The sequence below is a fragment of the Peromyscus californicus genome, unplaced genomic scaffold (genome assembly GCF_007827085.1).
Source record: "Peromyscus californicus insignis strain IS unplaced genomic scaffold, ASM782708v3 Scaffold_11__1_contigs__length_118956290, whole genome shotgun sequence".
Classification (NCBI taxonomy): Eukaryota; Metazoa; Chordata; class Mammalia; order Rodentia; family Cricetidae; genus Peromyscus; species Peromyscus californicus.
The window spans coordinates 61811431-61834921 of NW_026294402.1; the positions used below are offsets into that span (position 1 = coordinate 61811431).

General features: G+C 42.4%; 1 protein-coding gene across 4 annotated transcripts; it reads right to left on the minus strand.

The window, feature by feature from the left end:
• Window positions 1-2258: 2258 nt before the first annotated feature.
• Lactb (lactamase beta) lies at window positions 2259-22815 on the minus strand. Of its 4 annotated transcripts, none has more exons than XM_052712938.1 (6): window positions 22395-22813; window positions 21996-22062; window positions 18334-18524; window positions 17645-17865; window positions 15012-15173; window positions 2259-3039 (listed from the first exon to the last, which is right to left on the minus strand). In XM_052712938.1, the coding sequence occupies exons 1-6, from the start codon at window positions 22740-22742 to the stop codon at window positions 2514-2516; spliced, it is 1515 nt and encodes a 504-aa protein (XP_052568898.1). In that variant the 5' UTR covers window positions 22743-22813; the 3' UTR covers window positions 2259-2513. The 4 variants fall into 4 exon arrangements, with proteins under 4 accessions (XP_052568898.1, XP_052568896.1, XP_052568903.1 ...); XM_052712936.1 differs by having other exon boundaries at window positions 15012-15177; window positions 17514-17865; window positions 22395-22812; XM_052712943.1 differs by lacking the exon at window positions 15012-15173 and having other exon boundaries at window positions 2809-3039; window positions 17514-17865; window positions 22395-22815.
• Between the last annotated feature and the right edge of the window lie 676 nt (window positions 22816-23491).

A 23491-nucleotide genomic window follows, 5' to 3' on the forward strand; every position in this document is an offset into this window, starting at 1 on the left:
GTCTAAGTAAGCAGACTGTATGTGGGAAGTTTGGAGAAAATTCAAAAGATCAAAGGACGTGAAAATAATCTCTAACTTCCTAAATATTAGGTAAAAGCAAATTAAAACAATTGCACCATCAGATGCTAAAAAAATAAAGGCATATAAACAAGGCTTATGCAAAACTATATTCAAGTGGTTTCTTTTTTGATATAAGTACAGAATGTCATATGGTTCAACCCACAATGTTACCTCTAATGGTAAAAAGCATCTATTAAGATATTGGATGGGGCAATGATGGTGCATGCCTTTAATCCCAGCACTTGGGAAACAGAGGTAGGCAGATCTCTGTGAGTTCAAGGCTAGCCTGGTCTACATAGCAAGTCCCAGAATCCCTGTCTCAAAATACTCCCCCCACCAAATAAAAAAGATGGTGGATAGTGCAATTTAATGTCACAATTTGATAATTGATAGCAGTTACAACAAAATGGATTTATATAAACTTGACCAGATTACAATAACAGTCTTGAATTTTGAGGAAGGTAGAAAATGTGTAGTATATTTGTATAAATGTGATAGAAAGCAATAGTACTTGAGTTTTGTGCATGGTGACAGATTCGTAATCTTTTACACATTGACATCCAGTTATGCCAGCACCATTTATTGAAAATACTTTCTTTTTCCCATTGTATAGTTTGGGCTTCTTTGTCAAAAATCAGGTGTTCATATGTGTGTGGATTAATGTCAGGGTCTTCAATTCGATTCCATTGGTCTGTATGTTGGTTTTTATGCCAGTACCACGCTGTTTTTATTACTATAGCTCTATAGTAGAGCTTGAGGTCAGGGAAGGTGATGCCTCCAGAGGTTGCTTTATTATACAGGATTGATTTACTGTTATAAATAAGAAAGTGAAGAAACAGATGTAGGGCTGAGAAATACAGAAAAATTCTTTCTTAAAATACATAAAAACTCTGACATCTTTCTTGTGTCTTCCTGTCTCCGTTGGCACATGGGTAATCTCCAACATATACCATCTGGGACTATTACAACAAAATATTCCAAAGTCAGCACTACAGTAAGCTATCTGGGGAGCCTACCTTCAGATGGCTCCTTATGATTCTCAGTTTTCCTCCCTGTGTGTAGTGCACTCCTACAATGGATCAGAGTCAACCTGTGATTCTTGGACCAATAGAATTTGCCACAAGTTGCTGTGGATATCGCTCTGTATAAACGCTGATTGGCCAGTAGCCAGACAGGAAGTATAGGTGGAACTAACAGAGAGGAGAATTGAGGCAACAGGAAGGCAGAGAGGGAGACTGCCTGGAGCCGCCATCAGGACAAGCAAGATGTAAGGGACCTGTAAGCCACAAGCCACGTACGTGGCAAAGCATAGGTTAATAGAAATGGGCTAAATATAAAAGTAAGAGCTAGACAATGATAGGCCTGAGCTAATGGCCAAGCAGTTTAAATAATGTAAGCGTCTGTGTGTTTATTTTATAAGTGGGCTCCGGGACTGGCGGGACTTGGTGGGACCCGGAGAGAAAAGCTCTCCAGCTGCACAAGTGATAGCATAGGACTGTCTCTTCTGTACTACCTATTCTGTCACCATGCCTTCCTTGACACGATACACAGCAACTCTGAAAATGCAACTTCATTTTTTTCTGTTGTTTCTGACAGGTATCTGCTCACAGTGGCTTAAACTTACGGTGAATTCTGACTGTCTTGTAACGTACAATGCATTGTTCCTGCTGTGTTGTATTTCCACTCACTCTCTTATCCTTTCTTCCTCTCTCCTTAACTTGCTCTTAAGCCCACAACCATGGACATAAGTAGCCAAGCAGCCCTATTGGAAGGTCCATGTTGACAAACTGAGGCCTTTTGCCACATCAGCCACAGGACTGACTGCAGGCCATCTTGGAAACTTTCCTCCAGTCCCAGGGACAACTACCACACCTTATTGGCAACCTCTTTAGACTCTGTCCCTGACCAACCCAACTGCATTACTCAATTCGAGGGCCTCAGGAATGGTGGGAGAAATACATATATATATATGTATTTCTCATGAATGTGTTTTCACTGTTACATTAAAAGGTCTTCTGTTACATGAGGCGTTCTCTATTACACATTCAAATAATATATATTTTAGACAAATGTAGTGGCTCATGCCTATAAGCCAGGGACTTGGGAAGTAAAGCAGAAAGATTAAAGTTCAAAGCCAGTATATGCTACACAGCAAGACAGTAAAGAAAGTAAAAATAAAAAACCTAAAAACTAAAAAGTACTGTCTTTTATCAGAATATTTTATTTCAAGAGTTAACATTTTTTTTCAAAAATTAGAAACAACTGTTATTTCCCTGAGTGTAAAGAACTAATTGTACAATAAAAAGGCAGTTACAAAATTAAGCAATTAGAGGTACATAATTCTCCACATTTAACTGTACTCTATTACAAATGTATTTGTAAAATTTTATGTATTTTGGAACATCAACATTTCAAAGAACGAAAGGCTCACTGTGGACCTGTGCCATTTAGGATTAGTCGGCTCTGTCTTTATCAAATTCTAGGGCAATCTTCAAAGCAGTGCTATTGAGGCCAACGGACTGCATGTTGCATATGATTGAGACGATTATTCCTCGTGGGGGAACCTTGTTATTTATGGCCTCCGGGTCCAGTTCTTCAGGGAGGACCAGCAGGACACTACTGGCGCCCACTGCGCCTCCAGTATGTGAAGCGTAGTGCCTCTGCTTCCTGCAGGAACCATATGTCTGCTTCTTCTCTACAACACCCCATGCCATGGCATATTTGCCCTCTTTATCCCAGGACATCTCCGTGTTAGGGACTGGGGTCCACATCATCACCATCGTTTCTGGCTTGAGATATCCAGGTAAGAGATTTTCATTTGAATTCTTAAACAGCCCAACTTGGTAACCATACAGCATTGCGTTCCCAAACTTCAGAAGGTCACCCACTGTAGACAGGAATCCACCACCAGCCCATTTATAGGAGTTATCCACGTAAGGTGTGTTGATAAGACGTTTCTTTTTATTGTAAACATAAAATCTAAAATAAAGTAAGAATGGTTATTAAAAATTTAGTAGTCTATTATTATTGACTTTATATATGACAATGAATAGGAATGTGTACAAATGAGGCAGGTTGTACTTCAATGTAGTAATCGTACATACAACTATAAACTAACCATAAATTCTCAATATGAGTCAAATGACAATGATAACTGGGTAGGTAATCTACTTAATGAACTAAAGCATAGAAAGAATATTTTTTCTATTGGTATGTTTTTCCCATACTGAGCATATCTAACTTTTAATACTTAAAACAATGCACTGATTAATACTATGTATTTTCCCTGTGCATGAGATTAATATTTATATTGGGTATATATAGTCCTAGCCCTTGGGCTTAGTGTTGAGTTATGAATTTTGTAACAAAAAGTACATTAGGATGTTTAGAAGTAAGGCTGATGTTTGAAAGACTTCTTGGACAAAAATAGTATACCAGTGGCGGGGGCAGCGGCGGCGGCGGCGGCGGCGGCGGCGGCGGCGGCGGCGGCGGCGGCGGCGGCACACGCCTTTAATCCCAGCACTCGGGAGGCAGAGCCAGGTGGTTCTCTGTGAATTCAAGGCCAGCCTGGTCTACAGAGAGAGATCTGGGACAGGCACCAAAACTACACAGAGAAACCCTGTTGCATAAAACAAAAAAAATTTAGCATACCAATGCCATGTATGATGATGCAATAAATGCCATGTATGATGATGTAACATAGTGCTTCCTAGGGGTTGTGGGAGAGGGTGGGTTCATCAAAGTTCAGTTTGAATTCCAATTCTCACCTTTACTGCTATGCTCACTTTGATTAAACAAATACTTATATTGTTATTACTGTATGTCAGGTCATTTTAATAAGCATTAGATACGAACTCATTTGTCCTGACAGCTCATCAGAGGTGTTATTATAAATGTTATTACTTAGCTTGGGAGTGACAGAGCTGGATTTAAAGCCAGGCAGTCTGCCATGCTATACTGTCTCTCCACTCTAGAATCGTACTTTGTGATCTGGGGGTTAATATTCCTTCCATGCAGAGTCTAGAGCATGTGTATGGAGCACTTTGCATATTTCTCATGGTGCTTAAGAAATAAATGCTAGCTGTAGTTTGCTTACATATCTAACAATACTGAAGGATCTCTTAGGGCCAGGTGATATTCTGATGCTGGGAGAGTGTCAAGGAAGGACAAAGCACTTGACCTCTAGGGGTCTGTGTTCTCTATGAGGAGGCTCCAGAGGGAAGAGCAATGAAACCACAAATAATGAACAAAAGACGAAACTTTTCTCATGGAGATCCGCTCTTTCATGATCCATACGGTGGTGCTCTCAGGTTCTGAGTCTGCTAACTGCCTCCCTCCAGGGATCCGTCTGGACGCTCATTACAGCTCCACTATTCATAAGCAGGTTCATAGCTCCACTATGAACCACACCCTAACATCTGAAACTGGGAAACAGCTTCCTGTCACCACCGCTTGCTCCCCAATTCTGCAGCATGGAACATCTCTGTCCTCCTTCTGTCCTCCCCCGCCTCCCTGGCCCTCTCCTGTGCTCTCAGTCCTTGGATTCTTCCTAATTTCACCTGCTTTTTCTGCTCTAACTATGGCATCCATCATTTCAGCCGCTGTGGCTAAGGTCTCACCAGAACGTTGTCTCATTCTTTGACCACACCGATATGCCAATCTTGACAACCCTCCTTTCTTTTGGTTTTCCTTTTCTTTCTTTTTGACCAGGTAAAGTATAAGTCCATATAGCAAAGCTGACTGGCACCACGATATACTCTGGCTACAGGACATCAGTGCTGGGGACAGACCCCAGGGCTTTGCGCATACTAGGTGGTGCTCTACCACTGAGCCACACCCCCGCCCTGGTGTTGTTATTAAACCTTCCTTCCTCTCTTGCCTATTCTTGGTATGTTTGTAACAGTTACCCGGAGTCTCTTCTGCTCTCAGCATTCTACCCAGTTGGCTCCAAGAACACCACCACCACACGATTTGCTTTACTGAGAAGATCAGGGCCATCTAAAATGAGCCAGAATGTACCTAAAGGTTATATTTCCACGACCACCACCACCATCCAGGCTTCTGTATTTACTTAGGACATTTCTTCCAGTTTTTAAAGAAGATTAATTCTACCGTGTACACCTTTTTTTATTTGGGGCTTTTTGTTGCTATTTGTTTGTTTTTTTGAGGCAGAGTCCCATTAGGTAACCCAGGTTGGTCTCCAACTCATAATCTTCCTGCCTCGGCCTGCCAAGTGGGAGTACAGATATGTGTGCGACACCTAGCTCCACATCTGCATCTGTGATTGCCTTGTTTTGCCCCCAAAACTTAACTCTACTGGATACACTTTTCACATTGTTTTCTCTCCTGGAAATCCACGGTCTAGTCAGAAGCCACGGATTATGTCTTCCCTGTCTTTCATCCATCCAAAACCCTCTAGTGTTTATAACTGCAATGGGAATAAAATCCACACTTCCTTCCATGACCTATAACACAACCAGTGGTCCTCCACAGAGCAAGTACCAAAGGTCCTAAATGTACTTTGAAGTAAAGTCCCACCTATGATGAATTCTTCCATATCCTGCCAGACCATCACACATTTACTAAACAGTGTGTTTACAATTAGCAGAGGCTACAACTCTTGGAGATTTTTACTAAAATGGGGCTTTTGCCTCAACAAGTCTGGGGAGGGGCCTCAAATCCCACACTTCTAACAAGGCTCCAGATGATGCCAATTCTGCTGGTCCTGGATCACCCTTTGAGAAACAGGTTATGGACTGACCAGCATGGTCAGTGTGAGAAACCCAAACAGGACTATACATGCATGACTGAGGCCATAGCAAGGAACAAGGAAGTTCAGCTTAGCTAAGGAGGAGCTTGAGGGGGTGGGCAACAAGACAAAATGCTGGAGGAGTAGACATGGGACAGGAGACAGACCATGAAGGACTTTCTATATTGTGCTAAAAACTGTTTCCCACATCTCAGCTCACAAAAATGCTCACATTTCTTCCAAAGGGAAGAAAAAAAGTGTCTTAGCTACAATCTCCAGTCTCCTGTATCTATTTATTTATTGCTGAACTACATCAAAGAGTTCACATCTGCTCTTCTCCTTACTCACCTCTCCATTTAGTCTGTATTACAGAGTATAACTTCCATTATTCTATAGCCCTTAAAATCAGGTGCCTGTTCCCATGATCCTCTAGTTCCTGCTTATGGTCCTCCTCTGCTTTGTCCCTCTGTCACTGTTGACCAACCCTTCCTGGTACTCCTGTTAGGTCCTTCTGCTCTCTGAGCTCTCTCTTCTGGTCCACATCCCTGGGTCCCCGGGATCCTCTAAAGCCTGCCAGGAGCCAACAGGCCTAGCTGTTGGGTCTCTATAGAGACAAGTCCACATCTGCATCTGTACCACCACTCCAGACAGACAACTGAATTTCTTTAATTATTTGTTTTTATTCTGTGTGTGTAAGAATTTGCTGGCATGTATGTAAGTGCACCATGTACATACAGTACCCACAGAGGACAGGAGAGGATATCAGAAATGGACTTATGGATGGTTGGGAGCCACCATGTGGTACTGCTGGGAACTGATCCCAGGTCCTTGGCAAGAGCATCAAGTGCTCTTAACCACTGGCCGTCATTCCAGCACCCCCTCCCCCACCCACCCAAACATACTTTTTTTTTTCTCACACTTTAGACACATATTTGTGGCCACCTCTCTCCTAACTGCTAATCCTATTTCATTCAGTTATGAGCCAGGCTTTTAGGGGATATAGCGGAATCTTGAGAAAATAAATTGGAGTCATGGAGAGATGGCTCAGTGCTTAAGAGTTACAGATAGTTGTGAGCCACTTTGAGGATGCTGAGAGTCATACCCAGATCCCCTGCACGTGCAGCAAGGCTCGTAACTGCTGAGCCAGCTCTCCAGCCCCAACAGCTGGATTTTCTACTAACACTAATAATTCTCTAATGTGCTTTTGAAGAAGGGCTGAAATAGGTTTACTGCAATCACCTGGGCCTTCTCCCTCCCAAAATTATATCCTCCTTTCAAGATTCATAACTTTGGAGGGACTAGAAGAATATATAGTTTGAAAAATGACTCAATTTTTTTCTTTCAAGATTCCACTATATCCTCTAACAGCCCAACTCACAGGATGAAATAGGATAGAGGTGGCCACAAGTATGTGTTTAAAGTAATAATAAAAAAAAGTGTGTTGGGGAGACAGGACTGGAGAGACGGCCAGTGGTTAAGAGCACTTGCTGCTCTTGAAGAGAACCTGGGTTTGATCCTCAGCACCCTCACGGTAGCTCACAATTGTAGCTGTACAATTTGTCTGTAACTCCAGTTTCAGGAGGTTACTTCTAACCTCCATGGGCACCAGGCATGCATGTAGTACACATACATAGATGATGCAGGCAAAGCACATATACACAAAATAAAAATAAATAATCTTTTTTTAAAGTAACTTCCTTTTCACAGTAAATCATTTGAAAACACTTACGAAGGTTGGACATTAGGAACCGTCATTCATTCTTCCTTTAAGTATAAAATTACAGAGAATTAGAGTCTTTAGTTTAGAAATCTAAACTTTATATAGGCAGATGCTAAACTTGAATCTCTCAATTCCTTTGGGAAGAAAACAAGTTAGCTTTTCGTGAAAACCATTTTGTTCAGTAGAATGGTAAACGAAACTATTTTAAACTCTTAGGGACTTTCTTCTTTAAAAATGGAACACAGATTCTTGAAAGTTTCTGGCAGTTTGTTGTAACTGAATAACTGAAGTGAAGCCAGACGACAAACAGCCTCCACTTACTTGGAATTCTCCACATTTACAAAAGAGAAGCATTATATAACCTCAAGAATGCACAGCTACAAACTTAGAAATTCAAAATATTTTCATTTTAAAAACACTTCTTAATGTTTTCAAAGCACTTACGTATTACTTCTATTTTTATTGGTATGAGAGGCTTAGAAACCAGCTAAATTTAAAAATACATATTATAAGGATCTGGGGGTGTAGCTCTGTGGCAAAGCTCTTGCCTAGCATGGGTGAGGCCCTGGGTTCCAGTTCTAGCACAGCAAAACACAGCATTGTGCAGAACAGAATGCAACCATCAATAGCGACCTCACTTAACACTTGGCATTAATGTTTCAAATGAAGCATCCTGTCTAACACTACCATCTTTGCTAAGGCTGCACTGAGCTCTTCCTGGGCAGCTTTAGGAGTCAGCACTGTGACTGAGGTGGTGCATGCCTTTGTCCTAGTACTTGGGAAGCAGAAACAGGCGGATCTCTGTAAGTTTGAGGCCAGCCAGGTCTACAGAGTGAGTTCCAGGACAGCCAGAGCTACACAGAGAAAGCCTGTCCAAAAACAAAGAGAAGGAGGAGAAGGAAGAACCACAAGACTGCCCCTCTTGACAGCCCCTTCCCAAGCCAGAACCAGCCAGGAACTGCTGGCAGAACCGCCTGGACTTGGCCTGCTGTTAGGATGGCAGCACCCACAAAAGGGGCAGCAGCACGTGGACATGCCACACCCTGGGTCTCAGCTGGGAGGACTGCCAAGCAGAAGACACACTTCCTGGGAAGAGCTGACCTGGCTCTACCCTGCTCCTCCTCTGTCCCCTGTCACTATATCTTAGTGAAGGGGGCCCTGAATCACAGTGAAACTACTAATAAAACTCACTGAAAATCTGAAAAGGAAGAAGAAAACCAAAAACCCTACATTGAAACTGAGCCTGCTCATCTGTCAGCTAAGGGCATGAACGAACTTAAAACAAGAGCAATGCTTAGTTCTGAAAGACACCAGGAAGCAAATAGAAGGCCAAGCCATCCCATAATATCAAGTGCCACAGTCCAGAAGACTCCTTTTTCTTGTTTTAGTCCATCCACTTAGGAATCAGAGGGTTCTCCTTTGTTCATATGGTGCTGTACTCTAACGCTGAGCTTGCCCAGCCCCCAAACTAAAGGTTTTTATTGCACATACTGCGCCAACAGAAAACACTAACGAGATCTAATAAAGCAATGGATTGACTAAGGATTTCCTCACCAACTAACCAAGCTCCTTTCAAAGGCAAAATCATCTACTATGCTCTTGTGGATGCTAGCTTAGACTTATTTCATTTACTACATAGACAGTGTATTTTGCTCTACAGAATCAACATTGTATATTACCTATATCAAATCTGTTCCTATTCTTTAAAAAAGAAAAAAAATTAGTTATGTATAGTGTTCTGCCTGCATGTATGCCCGCATGCCAGAAGAGGGCGCCAGATCTCACTACTGGTGGTTATGAGCTACCATGTAGCTGCTAGGAATTGAACTCAAGATCTCTGGAAGAGCAGCCAATGCTCTCACCTGGTGAGCCATCTCTCCAGCCCTTCTGTTTCTATTCTTGCATCTAAGAAAGCCTCAGATTTATTCAGGACAACAATGGAGTCAGCTAAGCATGAATTTCACCCCTCCCTTCCTTACAGCAAACTTCGGCCTTGGGCTACAGTTCTGACCAAAAACAAATTAATATTTTGAGGTACAAGATGCTGGGGGAAATACTTTAAACAGGTGATGGACCTCAGGTTTCACTATTTTGTTTTTCTGTTTGACAGGGTCTCACTATAGCCCAGGCTGGCTTACAACGTGTTCTGTAGCCCAGGCTGACCTCTCTCTCTTCTTCCTCTTGCTTCAGCTTTACCAAGTACAGTTGTGTATCATCATGTTCTGTCTCAATGGTGACACATTAAACACATGCACACATACATGAAGAAGGGACAAAGGAGACAAACATTCTTTCACTAACTCTAAGAAGCATTGGTCAGGGTATTACAACAGACATGATTATAACAAGTGTGATTATGTCAACAGGCCAGCAGACTAACAAAGCTGTAAACATCTCATTTTCTATAAAATAGTATAGAAAACTAAAAGAAAGAAATGTGGTTACTAAATTTCACTTAAAGTTTTTCTGGGTATGTATTTTTGTGGGTTTGTTGTTGTTTGTTTTGGAGACAGGGTCTCACTATGTAGCCCTGGCTGTCCTGGAACTCACTTTGTAGACCAGACAGGCCTTGATCTCCCAGAGATCCACCTGCCTCTACCTTCTGAGTGCTTTGATTAAAGGTGTGTGCCCGCTACTCCTGGCCTGGGTACATATTTTTGAAAAGATGAGCTTTAACTCCATGAACAGCCCTAAAAAAAACTAGTGTCTTTAATATTTAAAAAAAAATTACAAAGAACCCCAGGTGTGGTGATGTACCCCTTTAGTCCCAGCAATCAGGAGGTAGAGGCAGAGGATCTCTGTGAGTAGAAGGCTAACCTGGTCTACATAGCCAGTTCTGGGACAACGAGGGCTACATAGACTCTGTCTCAAAACAAACAAACAAATAACAACAACAATAACAAAAAAAAACCCAAAATACAGAAAAGAATCAGAGTTGAGTTTAAAGGCCTAAAGAAATACTGTATCAAATCCAATCAAAATAAGGTAGAGGCAATGTTGTTTTTAGTGTCCTGTTTTATGTTTGCGTTTTGTTTGTTTGAGACAAAGTCTCTACTGGCCCAGGCTGTTCTTAAACTTGCTATGTAGCCAAGGTATGTCGGGTTTAAAGGCTGTGTTACCATGTCTGGTTTTATGAAGTGCTGAGGCATATATACCCAGGGTTTTGTGCAAGCTAGGCAGGCACTCTAGTCACTGAGCTCCATCCTCAGCCCTAGCGCCTTATTTTATATCAGCAGTACTTTTAACTAAAATGAATCAACTACCACTTTCAGATGGCATCATTAAGGTCCTATCAAAATCCAAGCAAATCAGGGCTAGAGAGATGGCTCAGCAGTTAAGAGCGCACACTGCTCTTACAGAGGACCAGAGTTCAGTTCCCAGCACTCAGGTCTAGAAGCTCACAATCTCCTGTATCTCCAGAGATCTTGAGTCTCCTGTGGACTCCACTGGCACCTGACTCACATGAACAGACCTACACCCAATCATATACATACATAATTTTTATAAATAAACTAAATCTTTTTTAAAAATCGAAACAAATAAAATTTACCTTTGAACTGACAGGAGGATCCTCCCTTCCACTAAAGAATATCCACTGTAGCTTTTCAAAGAATGAGAGCTAAGACTGACTTTCCATCACGTGCTGTGCTTTGATTTGTTCCAAGTTACGAAACAGCAGGTGATAGCTGATCTACAGTCTGTACAATTCCAAAGCCCTGGTTTTCAGATTAGAAACAGGCGTGGGCTAGGGAGATGGCCCAGTGCGTAAGAGCGCTTGTGTACAAGCACAAGGACCTGAGTTAGAATCCTTACCCTCAGTGTAAAAGCTGAGTATGGCACACATGCCTGGGACTCCAGTGCTGGGGCCCGAGACAGGACCCCAGGAGCTTGCTGGCAGGCTAGCCAAGGTTCAGTAAGAGAACCTATCTCAAGGGAGTAAGGTAAAGAGAGACGGAGGAAGAGACCTGACTCCCTGACTTCTGAAGGCACACTCATGGGCACACACACACAGAGAGAGAGAGAGAGAGAGAATGAACTTTAAAAGCAAAGCTCAGCCAGTCCTTCTCCCCCTCACATACAGACTTAGATACTTATTTTCAAATATTAGATCTAATTCACATGAGTTCATAAAAGTGTGCTGTTGGCCCTGGAGAGTCTTTCTTTCAATTCCGCTGTCAACCCTGGCATTTGCATTGTCCTCTTCTTGCATCCGAAGTAGAGTGTGATGCTAGAGCTACAGCTAACACTGGGGCGATGTGACCCCACACTGAGCATCTCAGGCACTCAAGAGCCGAGGGCTTTCTAAAAAGGTAGAGTGCATTGCTTGTTGCTAACCTAATTTCTTCTGTGTCTTTTAGGCCACAGACTGATTTGCAGCGCATAGTTAATCCTTTAAAATAAGGTGGCAACTTAAAATGATAATTGAGCCCAAACAATTAAGAGTAAACAAAACTAATGTGGAGATGGGAAAATAAAGTTTAAAACCTCCCAAAGTACTGCCATTTCACCTGTTTCTTTTGAAAGTGCCAATAAGGCCCTTTGAAGCATATTACTGAAAACATGCAAGGAAAAAATTAACAGTTGAATTGTTCAATGCACTACCTTTCTATTATATCAAATATTAATTAATAAAAGAGAAACCACAACTGGAAAACTCATATTAGTTGCTGGCCTCAAAATTCTCTGCCAAAATCCCCTTTACAAGTTTCTAACAAAAATTCTGATTAAAAATTTTAGTTGCCAGGCGGTGGTAGTGCATGCCTTTAATCCCAGCACTTGGGAGGCAGAGCCAGGTGGATCTCTGTGAATTCGAGGCCAGCCTGGGCTACAGAGTGAGTTCCAGGAAAGGCGCAAAGCTACACAGAGAAACCCTGTCTGGAAAAACAAAAACCAACAAACAAAAAAAAATTTTAGTTGGTTACACTTCACTAAGTATCTTTCAATTTTTAAAAACTGAATCCATAGTAATGAGAGCATTCCTCATTCTAACCTAATGAACACACAAACATGAACATCTGAATATTCACCATTAGCATACAGAATATCAACTATAAAACACTAATTAAAATATGCACTGAGCACAGTATTATATGCTTCTGATCCTAGCTCTCAGAAGGTTGAATAAGGTAGGGGGATTTTGAATTCATGGCCAGTCTGGGCTACATAATAAAAGTTGTTTCAAAATTCCAAAAATAAAAATATACACATATAGGAGGCTGGAGAGATGGCTTAGCAGTTAAGAGCACTTACTGCTCTTGCAGAAGACATGTGTTCAGTTCCCAGCACCCAAACTAGGAGGCGCACAGTGGCTTGAAATTCCAGTTTCAGGGGATCTGACACCCTCTCCTCGCCTCCAAAAGCACCTGCACACACATTTCACATAAATTATACAAGCACACACACATACACATAACTAATAATCATAAATATATATAAACATGCATGCTTGGCAGTGGAAGTGAACGCCTTTAATCCCAGCACTCAGGAGGCAGAGGCAGGTGGGGCTCTATGGTGGGGCCAGCCTGGGCTACAGAACATGTTCCAAGACAGCCAGGGCTACACAGAGAAACTGTCTCAAAAAACAAACAAACAAGCTGGGCAGTGGTGGCGCACGCCTTTAATCCCAGCACTCGGGAGGCAGAGCCAGGCGGATCTCTGTGAGTTCGAGGCCAGCCTGGTCTCCAAAGCGAGTTCCAGGAAAGGCGCAAAGCTACACAGAGAAACCCTGTCTCGAAAAACCAAAAAAAAAAAAAAAAAAAAAAACAAAACAAAACAAAAAAAACCAAACAATATATGCAAACGAATAACCATTTGCCCATATAATAGCAATGACAGATTATGACTCATTGATCAAAGTAACCTACAAATGCATAGTAGTATGAATAAACATCTAGGTAATAAGGGAGGAAAATAGTTTTCTTCTAATAGAATTTCAACCAACAAATGTAGAAAGTAGAGAGGGGCTGGAGAGATGGTTCAGTGGTTAAGAGCACTGGCTGCTCTTCTAGGAGACCTGGGTTTAGTTCCCAGAACCCATTTTCAGTTCACAACTCTAATTCCAGGGATCCAATGCCCTTTTCTGGAATCTTAGGTCAACTGCACACTCATACACACACACACACACACACACACACACACACACACACACATAAAATAAAAATGAATCTTTTAAAAAATAGAAGAGAGGACTGGAGAGATGGTTCAGTGGTTAAGAGCACTGGTTGTTCTTCCAGAGGTCCTAAGTTCAATTCCTAGCACCCACATGGTGACTCACAACCATCTGTAGTGAGATCGGGCACCCTCTTCTGGCCTGCAGGCATACGTGCAAGCAGAACACTATACATAATAAATAAATCTTTAAAAAGAAATAGAAGAGAAATCTGCTACCACTTCAATAAAGCCACTAAAACACTGTTACCAATAATGGGACAAGTTTACGGAATGCAACTTCAGAGACCCAGAACAAGTAAATGAAATGCAGGATACTGGATCAGTCCTTGGACCAGACACTATGTGCATGTGTGAGTGTATGTTACAAAGGACATTACTGGAACAATTAGCAAAATTGGAATAAAGTCTGCAGATTTGATTAAACCATTGCACTGCACAAATGTTCTCATTTTTAGAAGATGTACATTTAAGCATTTATGAGTAATGAATACCATGTCTGCATAGTATTTCCAAATGGTTTAGGAAACACTAACATACAATCAGATAATATAAATATGGCATAACTATATAACATGTAGGGAATCTGGATGACAGGTCTATGTGAATTTCTTATACTATTGCAACTTTTACTAAGTATGAATTACTTCAAAATAAACTAAGTAATGAAAAATAAAGCCGGGCGGTGGTGGCTCACGCCTTTAATTCCAGCACTCGGGAGGCAGAGGCAGGCGGATCTCTGAGTTCGAGGCCAGCCTGGGCTACCAAGTGAGTTCCAGGAAAGGCGCAAAGCTACACAGAGAAACCCTGTCTCAAAAAACCAAAAAAGAAAAAAAAAAGAAAAATAAGAGGTAAACACAACATTAAAAATAAACAAAGATATTTAAAGACCAAATTGTCTAGGAACATGATAGGTAGACTTTTGGTTTAACTACTCAGATGCTTAAATTATGATTGTTTCTTTATTGTTCTTGTGCCTGCCTTCCCCTTTGTGACAGTCCCATCCTAGCTTGGCACTCACTATGCAGTCTAGGTGGGTCTTGAACTCTCAGTAATCCCTGTGCCCATCCTCCTGGTGCTGGGATCACAGGTGTGAGATACCATGCTTGGCTTACTAAGCATCTTGGGGTACCACAGACATATTTATTTCTATACTTTACTCATAAAAACCAGGCACGCAGAGAAGCTCCAAGCAAGCAGCCTTGGAGCTGGATGTTGGAATGGAAGTGAGGATGGCCTGTTTTGTAAACTGACAGCACAGTGTTAAGATGTGACACAGTTGGACACAGCTGGACACAGCAGGTGTCCGTTTACCTTGCTCTGTTGTAAATCACTGGCTCGTTTTCTTCCTGTACAGTTGTCAGCATGTCCAAGTCATGGAAAATTTTCTGCATATAGTCCAAATATTTATATCCCGAAGCTCTTTCCACTATGGCTGCCAGAAGGGTATAGCCAAATGTTGAGTACAAAAACTGACTACCTTGAGACATCATTGCGTGGAGAGAAGGGAAGAAGATGCTTGATTATTATTCAAACACGCAAAATATATTTCTTCTGAAAACAGTTATGCTTTTAAAGCTGTAATATTTTACTTCAACATCTAAAAATAAGTTATGGATAACGTGCTAACACACTCAGTTAACTTCGTAATGTCCATGCTTAATTGGGCCTGCTCCAGGACACGAGAATAAATAATAATCAACACAGGGACTGCAAAGTTGTATGAATCTGCTCTTTTATCTGAAAATAAAATAAGCAAATATATTCCACCTCAAAACAAAACAAATTCTTCAAACTGGCAATCAAATAGAAAGGTGGAAGAAAAGCAAATTTGATTTCTTCATCAATTGTCTTTTGGGGGGCGAACTGAGAGTGCTAGGATTGAACCCCAGACAAGTGAACAGCACGGCAAAAGCTAAAACTTGGAGTTCCTGGAGAGAAGAGGAATGACATGTGCAGAGAGACACACAGACTCTCTGGCTTTCTTTTTACAGATAAAAGGCAGAACAACGCTATTGTACAGCTTGGGATATTTAAAGGGCAGAGCGGAGCTGCTGGGTCTCTGGGGATATCAGCCCTTAACTAGAGTTTTAGAGGTCATTAGGGCTCAGAGTTACTTCTCCAAAATGTGCATCTAAAGGCATTTTCCTTCTGGCTATCAGATTGCCCAGAAGTTTTGAATGCCAAGGAGAGGATGAACTGAGTCACAGGTTGCCCTTGAATTTTGGTTTGCCCTTGAAAAAGCTTTACAGGCCATCTCCATAGCAACACAGACTTCACTGCACATGGTAGACCAGTGCTCAACCATTGAACCATACAGCTAGCTAGCCCTAATCAAATAAATGTCGTGTTCCCTCAATACATCCCACTGTTTAAGGTACAACTAGGCACACGAGTTTTATTTATTTATTTATATCTTCCTGCCTCTGCCTCTTGAGTGCTGGGATTAAAAGTGTGCACCATCACCACCCAACTATTTTAATAAAATGTATGTAAACATAAAAATCTCATTTCAAATACATGCTTAAATATTAACATATACACATATGGTTCACTTTGGGTTTTGATTTCTTAAGATTTTATGATCCATACTAAAAATGGATAGAAACTTTATTTTCAAATACAAAATCCATAATTTTGTTTTCATTGGCCTTCTTAATTATATTTATATAAAAATGTTGATTCATAGTAAAATCTTTTATTTATATATTTTAAAAAAGTATGTGCATGGGGGAATTGAGTGCCCATTGAGGGAAGTTGCCTCCCAGGCCTGAAGAGGGCATTAGAGTCCCAGGATGGAGCTGGAGTTATGGGTGATTATGAACCACCAGATGTGGGTGCTGGGAACTGAGCTCAGGTTCTCTGTGAGAGCAATACATGCTTGCTCTTGACCACTGAGCCATCTCTTCAGTCCCATAAAATGACTTTCAAAATGAAAATAGTGCATCAATCTACAGTAAATTTAAGAAAAGTAAAGATAAAGATAAAGCCAAGCAATGTGCTGCACACCTATAATCTCAGCAGTTGGAAGACTGAGGCAGGGGGACCACATTTGAGGCCAGCCTGAGCTACACAGTAAGCCACAGTCTCAAAGAAAAAAAACAATTATTTTTATAGTTTAGCTTTTAGGGGAAGTAAAGTTGATGAACCCTAGCTTCTTAAAGAACAAAAGTATAAAACAGGCTGCTGAGCCCTTTATACACTAGCCAAATACAAGTGTAGCAGCAACACCCTTGCCTCTCCACCTTCGAGGTTTTGTTTGGTGAATGATTATTTCAACACTCTCCACAGTTCTCATGAATATCTTGGTACTGAGCATCTTCTATGCCTGGGCAACCTTCCACGACACTAAAGCTAAGCAGCTACCTGCCTCGCTCTTAGGGGAGAAAGCCCAGTTGGGAAAGAGCTTGTAAGGCAAGCAGGAGGACCTCAGTTCAATCCCCAGAACCCACATGAAATAGTCAGGGTGATGCACTTGCAATCCTAGCTCTAGGGGGGCAGAGACAGGCTGGGGCCAGCCAGGCAGCCCAGACTGATTGGTGTGCTCCAGTCAATGAGACTCTGTCTCAAAAATAAGGTGGGGCTGGCAAGATGGCTAGACAGATAAAAGTATCTGCTGCCAAGACTGATGCCCTGAGTTCAATCCCTGGGACCACATGGTGGAAGAAGAACTGACTCCTGGAAGTTGTCCTCTGAACTCCACTATACTGGCCCGTTATAATCATTAACCTTAGTGACAGCAGTCAGGATGGCCGTCTTGAGTTTCCTGAAGATAGAACACTTCCACAAAACTTAGGGGAGGGAGTTAGCACTCACCAGGTTTAAAGAATAAAGGATCATTTTTAAATAATCTTAGGGATTCGATTGAATTTTCAAATTTCTCTTTCAAATACAATTCGCCTTGTTCAAAATCATTCTTTTTCTTGCCCGGCTTTGAGTGCCGACACCTGCCTTCATTCTCCTGGTCGGCTTTTGCCTTAGGGGAGTCGCTCTTTTCGTGATTCTTGCCTCCCTTTTCTTTCGGTTCTTTCTCTTGGTCAGATGGCATTAACCCTTTCATCATCTTCAGGGCTTTATAAGCTTTCTCTTCTTTCACTTTCTTTATGTCCTTTTCATAATGGCGAATTCCACTTAAGTGGGAAATCAATAATCTTGTTGTGACAGAAACCTAAAGCAAAACCATAAAAATTCAATTACAGCTGGGCATGGTGGTGCACACCTTTAATCCCAGCATTCAGGAGGCAGAGGCTAGCTAGCGGATCTCTGTGAGTTCGAGGCTTGCCCATTTTACAAAAGTGAGTTCCAGGACCGCCAGGGCTGTTACACGGAGAAACCCTGTCTCGAAAAATCAAAATTAAAAAAAATGAATGCAATTACAGTGTTAACCTACAAATAACAAGTCAAAAGCCTTGGAAGACTAATAGTCTCCACTCAGAACTGCTGCAGGAAAATGCCACGTACAGACAGACCCTTGCTCTAAATTACAGAAATCTAGCCAACAGATTATCATCTAGATTGAGAACGAAATCTATGAAACAAAAGCAGAACCCAAAGAATTCTATTAGCTATTTAAACTATAATTCCAGTGTAGACCATGTGACATACCAGTGGGTGAAGGAACTGGGGGTGTCACTACCTTTTCACCCTCGTATTCTTTTTCTGGGAACTCAGGGACGTAGTGCTGCACTGGGAGGTCCAGATCCAGCTTCCCTGCTTCCCACAGTTTGGCCAGAGCCACCATGGTGAGGCTTTTGCTGATGCTTGCGATTCTCATGACCGTCTCCGGTTTGCAGGGGACTCGGTTCTCCACATCTGCATAGCCTAAACCTTCAAGGGAAATAAAGCAAAAAGTCTGACACTGAAATTGGATCAATTAAAAGACACTATGTATCACTTTTATGAGATATTTAAACTGGACTCAGGAGGGATGAGTCTTGCCTATACTGACGACAGGAAGCCTAATGATTTAAGTTTATAGCTGAATTGGAATTTTACCTGGCACCCAACAATTTCCCATCTGATATTTTCAGATATTATTAATTTTTCTTAACAATATGATGATTACTCCTCTTTTTGTGTTTTTCAGACAGGGTCTTGCCACATAGCCCAGGTTAGCCTTGAACTCAAGATACTCCTGCTTCCATCTGGGATTACAAGTTTTGTGATGGCTGTTCTTGGTTGTCAACTTGACTACATCTGGAATTAATCAAAACACTAAAATGGAGGGCCCACTTGCTAGAGGTTTCTGCTAAATTTGAAATGGAAAGATCTACTTTCTAACCCAGATCTTTGAGGCAGGAAGACATACCCTTAATCTGGATCTAATCTGGGCCAAGTCTCCTGCTAGAAGTCTATAGAAGGACATGGAAGAAGGAAGCTTTCTCTCTCTGCCCACTTACCCTCACCTTACTAGCAAGTCCATTCCTTCACTGGCATTAGAGCCTACTTCTTTGGGATTCTAGCATAGACTGAAGACCAGCTGAGACATCCAGCCTCATGGACTAAGCAATTCTTGGACTTTCCATTCATACCTAGCCATTGTTGGAGTAGCTGGACCATAGCCTGTAAGTCATTCTAATAAATACCCTTTATATATACATATACACAACACACACATATATACACATGTATATATATGTATACATATATATCCCTTTCTCTCTCTCTGTATATATATATTCTATTAAATATTTAAAATATAATTACAGGCCAGGCAGTAGTGGTACACGTCTTTAATCCCAGCACTCAGGAGATAGAGGCAGGCGGATCTCTGTGAGTTCGAGGCCAGCCTGGTCTTCAAAGCGAGTTCCAGGAAAGGCACAAAGCTATACAAAGAAACTCTGTCTTGAAAAAACAAATATATATATATATATATATATATATATATATATATATATATATAGTTACAGTATAAACTGTATAACATACCAGTGAGAATATATACATACACACACATATATATATACATAGATATTCTATAGGTTCTGTTACTCTAGAGAACCCTGACTAATATAGATTTTGGTACCAGAAGTGGGGTGACAGATATTGCAGTCAGATCTATATCATCATGCTTGCTATTCCATAGTTTAAATAATTTACAGTTTTTAAAGTAAACGTCACCTTCTTTATAATTCTTCATATTGTAGTCTTCTCCATTTTTGAGTATCATCACTGAGTTCTTTAAAATAGCCAGCCATAAAATGAATGTAAAAACATGTCAAATTCCCTAGCCACCCATTAAATCCAGTTGCAACCAGCAGAAAAACAATATAATGCTAATTTTTAAAAGCTTCTTCTAGAAAAACAAAGTTTGGTTTTCATCTTCTGTACAGTGTAAAAGTGTGCAATTAGATGTAAGAAATATAAAGAACTGAGTCCAAAAAAAATAAAGTGGGCCGGGCGGTGGTGGCGCACGCCTTTAATCCCAGCACTTGGGAGGCAGAGCCAGGCGGATCTCTGTGAGTTCGAGGCCAGCCTGGGCTACCAAGTGAGTCCCAGGAAAGGCGCAAAGCTGCACAGAGAAACCCTGTCTCGAAAAACCAAAAAAAAAAAAAAAAAAAAAAAAAAAAAAAAAAAAAATAAAGTGGTAAATGAAAATATTTCTATAAAACTCCCACTTATAAAGCTGGCACTTATTAAATTCTTTTTATTACTTTTATTCTCTCTCTCTCTCTCTCTCTCTCTTCATAATCCTCCCTGGTTGTGTGTGTGTGTGTGTGTGTGTGTGTGTGTGTGTGTGTGTGTGTACATACATACACACATACATACATACATGTATGTACACATATAGAAGCCAGAGGACAATTTGCAAGAGTTGGTTCTCTCCTTCCATCATATGGGCCTCTAGGACTGACCTCAGATTGTCAAGTTTGGACTCTCTGGGCACCAAGCATGCACATGGTGCACAGACATACATGCAGGCAAAAAACACTCCTACATATCAGATATATGCCCATAGCGGCTAGACCTAAGTATCGGATCCTCTGGAACTGATGTTACAGTTATGAGCTGCCATGTGGGAACCTAATCTGGACGCTCTGCAAGAACAGCAAGTGTTTTTAACCTCCGAGTTATCCCTCTAGCCCTGCCCCTGTTGTGCTTTCTGAGTCAAAATCTTGCTGTATATACCCCAAGTGGCCTCAAACTCAAGGTGATCCTCCTGCCTCAGCTCTTCAGTGCTAGGGTTATAGGCATGGCATGCCTGGCTAATTAGAATTTTTACCACAAGATTTTTCACCAATTAGTTATATTGATTAGAATACACATATACTCAGGGGAAGTGTAATTTTTCAGAACCTCACTGCTGCCAGCAATGTCTTCTAAAACTACGGCTTTCCTTAAATAATGCCCGAAATATCATTTCCTAAAAACCGAGGTGACGAACTGAAGCAATTTGTCTGCAACAGTGAAGTTATATTCTGAAACAGTGCCTTGATAAACTTATCATAAATGAGTAGAACTGCGTCTCTCAAAGCTTCTGACAGTGCGGGAAGGAGTGGGGACCAGGGTCTCACCTGACTCAGGCTGGCAACTGTGTGACCTTGAACTTCTGATCCTCAAGCTTCCACCTCCAGAGCAATGGGACCACAGGTCCATACCACTTTATGTGTACAGGAGATCATACTGAGGGCTTGCGCCCAAGAGCAACACTCTACCAACTACATCCCAAACCACTTCAAGCTTTTTCTTGATCAAAACAAAACAGTTAATACTTCTGCCTAATAAAAATAATCATAGATTGTAAAAATAATAATTATAGGTTGTAACTCATTAAGGACAAGGGCTATTGTGTGTCCCTAGTATTTACTACAGTGCCTTTTATAGAAATGGGGAATAAAAAAAAACTTACTGAATTAAAGAATAAAATTATACAGGAGCTGACGTTTTATTTATTCATCAGGGCTATCTACAAAGGCTATAATGTGATAGTAGATATTTAATAGATTGTTCTACATTCCGTTTTCAGATCAATAAATCCACTCTTAAGAGTAAACTGGGAGAAGAAACAAGCCATTTTGAACATTTCCATTTTACTTGAGTAACATTTTAATTATTTACTTACTTTTGGATTTGAAGCCAGGCTTTACACATTAAGGTTACACAAGTGATTCCACTGAGCTGCACTCCTAGCCCGGTTAGTTACATTTTAACTTTGCAGGGATGGATAAAACCGCCGGATTATTCGACAGATACATTGTCTCTACAGTATGTGCCACTTTTTGTAACTCCAGTGAAATATCAGTATTTTATTTCACTAAGTAACAAAATGAGCCACTAAATAATACTTGCTCAACCCACCTTCGGACCAGACTTCTTTTCCATCTACAGAAACCCCAACCACTATGCCGGGTGCGCCAACCTCATCCTAAGAGAAAAGAAGAAAAGATCTAGTTGGTTCAAAAGTGCAGTCTCTGTACACATAGAGGCGCTCTCAGGCTGGGCCTCCTGACCCCGCCCACTCGGGCCCCGCCCTCTCTCCGGCCCCGCCCACAGGGGGCAAGGGCTCTGCTCAGTTTGCCGTGGCCTGCGAGGGGTTCACAGGGCTCGCTCTCTAAAGGGGAAGGGGCGGTCCCCTCTGCGGCCGGTGACCTCAGCTGCGACTTGAGCAACCCCGAGAGCGTCAACCCGCGGCCGGGCGGTCGGGAAACGGGAAATCTGTCTCGGAAGCCGCCTCCCTGGCGTCCGCTAGGCCCGCACCTTGATCCGATGCAGCAGATCGCGGCTGCTCTCGATGGCTCTGGAGAAGCCCCTGGCTGCGGGCGGCGCAGGCGTGTGCGGGCTCCCGGGGCTCAAGGCCTGCTCGTGCGGCAGCTCGGCGCCCGCAGCCTCGGGGTCCGCGGGGGACTGAATGGGGCCGGCGCCCCGCAACCCCACCGCCAGCTTCGCCCCGAGCGCCAGCCCTAGCCCGAGCCCCAGGCCCCCGGCCCAGCCAAGGCCCAGCACGGGCAGGGCGGGTCGTCCGTGCGCCCCGCGCCGTCCTCCGCTCCAGGCCGGGCCCGTGGCGGCCGAAGCCCGAGCTGTCACACTTGACAGGAGCCGGTACATGTCGCCGCTGTCGAGCCCGCTGCCTCCCTGCTCGCGCAGGCCCGGCCCGCGGCAGGCAGGACGAGGGGCGGGGCGGGGGCGGGGCCTTACAGTCCCGCGCAGTTGAGTCCCTAAGTGTGAGCGACGAGCGCATCGAGCGTCTGTCTGTTCCTGGCCTCCGTTCTGCCTTCTGGCTCCTAGTCCTCACTGGTTCCTCCCCTCCCTTTATCGCTTTCTTCTCCCTTCCTCTCTTCTTTCCTCCCCATCTCTTTACTTCCTTGATCTCTCCCCTCTGCCTCTTCTCTTTCTTGCCTGCTTTTGCTCTGGCTTCCCTCATTCCTCGCTCTATCCTTTCTTTATCGCCTTCACTTACTTTAGTTCTATTTCTTTCCCTCTCTTTCTCTTCCCACTTGATTTTTTCTCTCTCCCTCTAGCCTCTCTTTCCTTTCCTTCTTTTCGCCTCCTCCCCACTCTCCCTTCTTTCTTGCTTCTCCCCTCCCCAAACACAGGTGACATCCTTAGACAAGTTTCCTGTCCAGTGTCCCATCAACAAACACCCTCTTGCCACCGTATGCACACCTTAATAATACTAAGCCCTGGGCATCACTGAGATGCCCAATGATTAAAGCGCTTTCCATGCAAACATGAGGACTGGAATTCAAATCCCCAGAATTTCACTGGATGAAAATGCCCAATGGGCATGATGCCTGCCTGCAACTGGCAAGGTCTAGGTTTGACTAAGAAACCCAGCCTCAACCAATAAGTTAGAA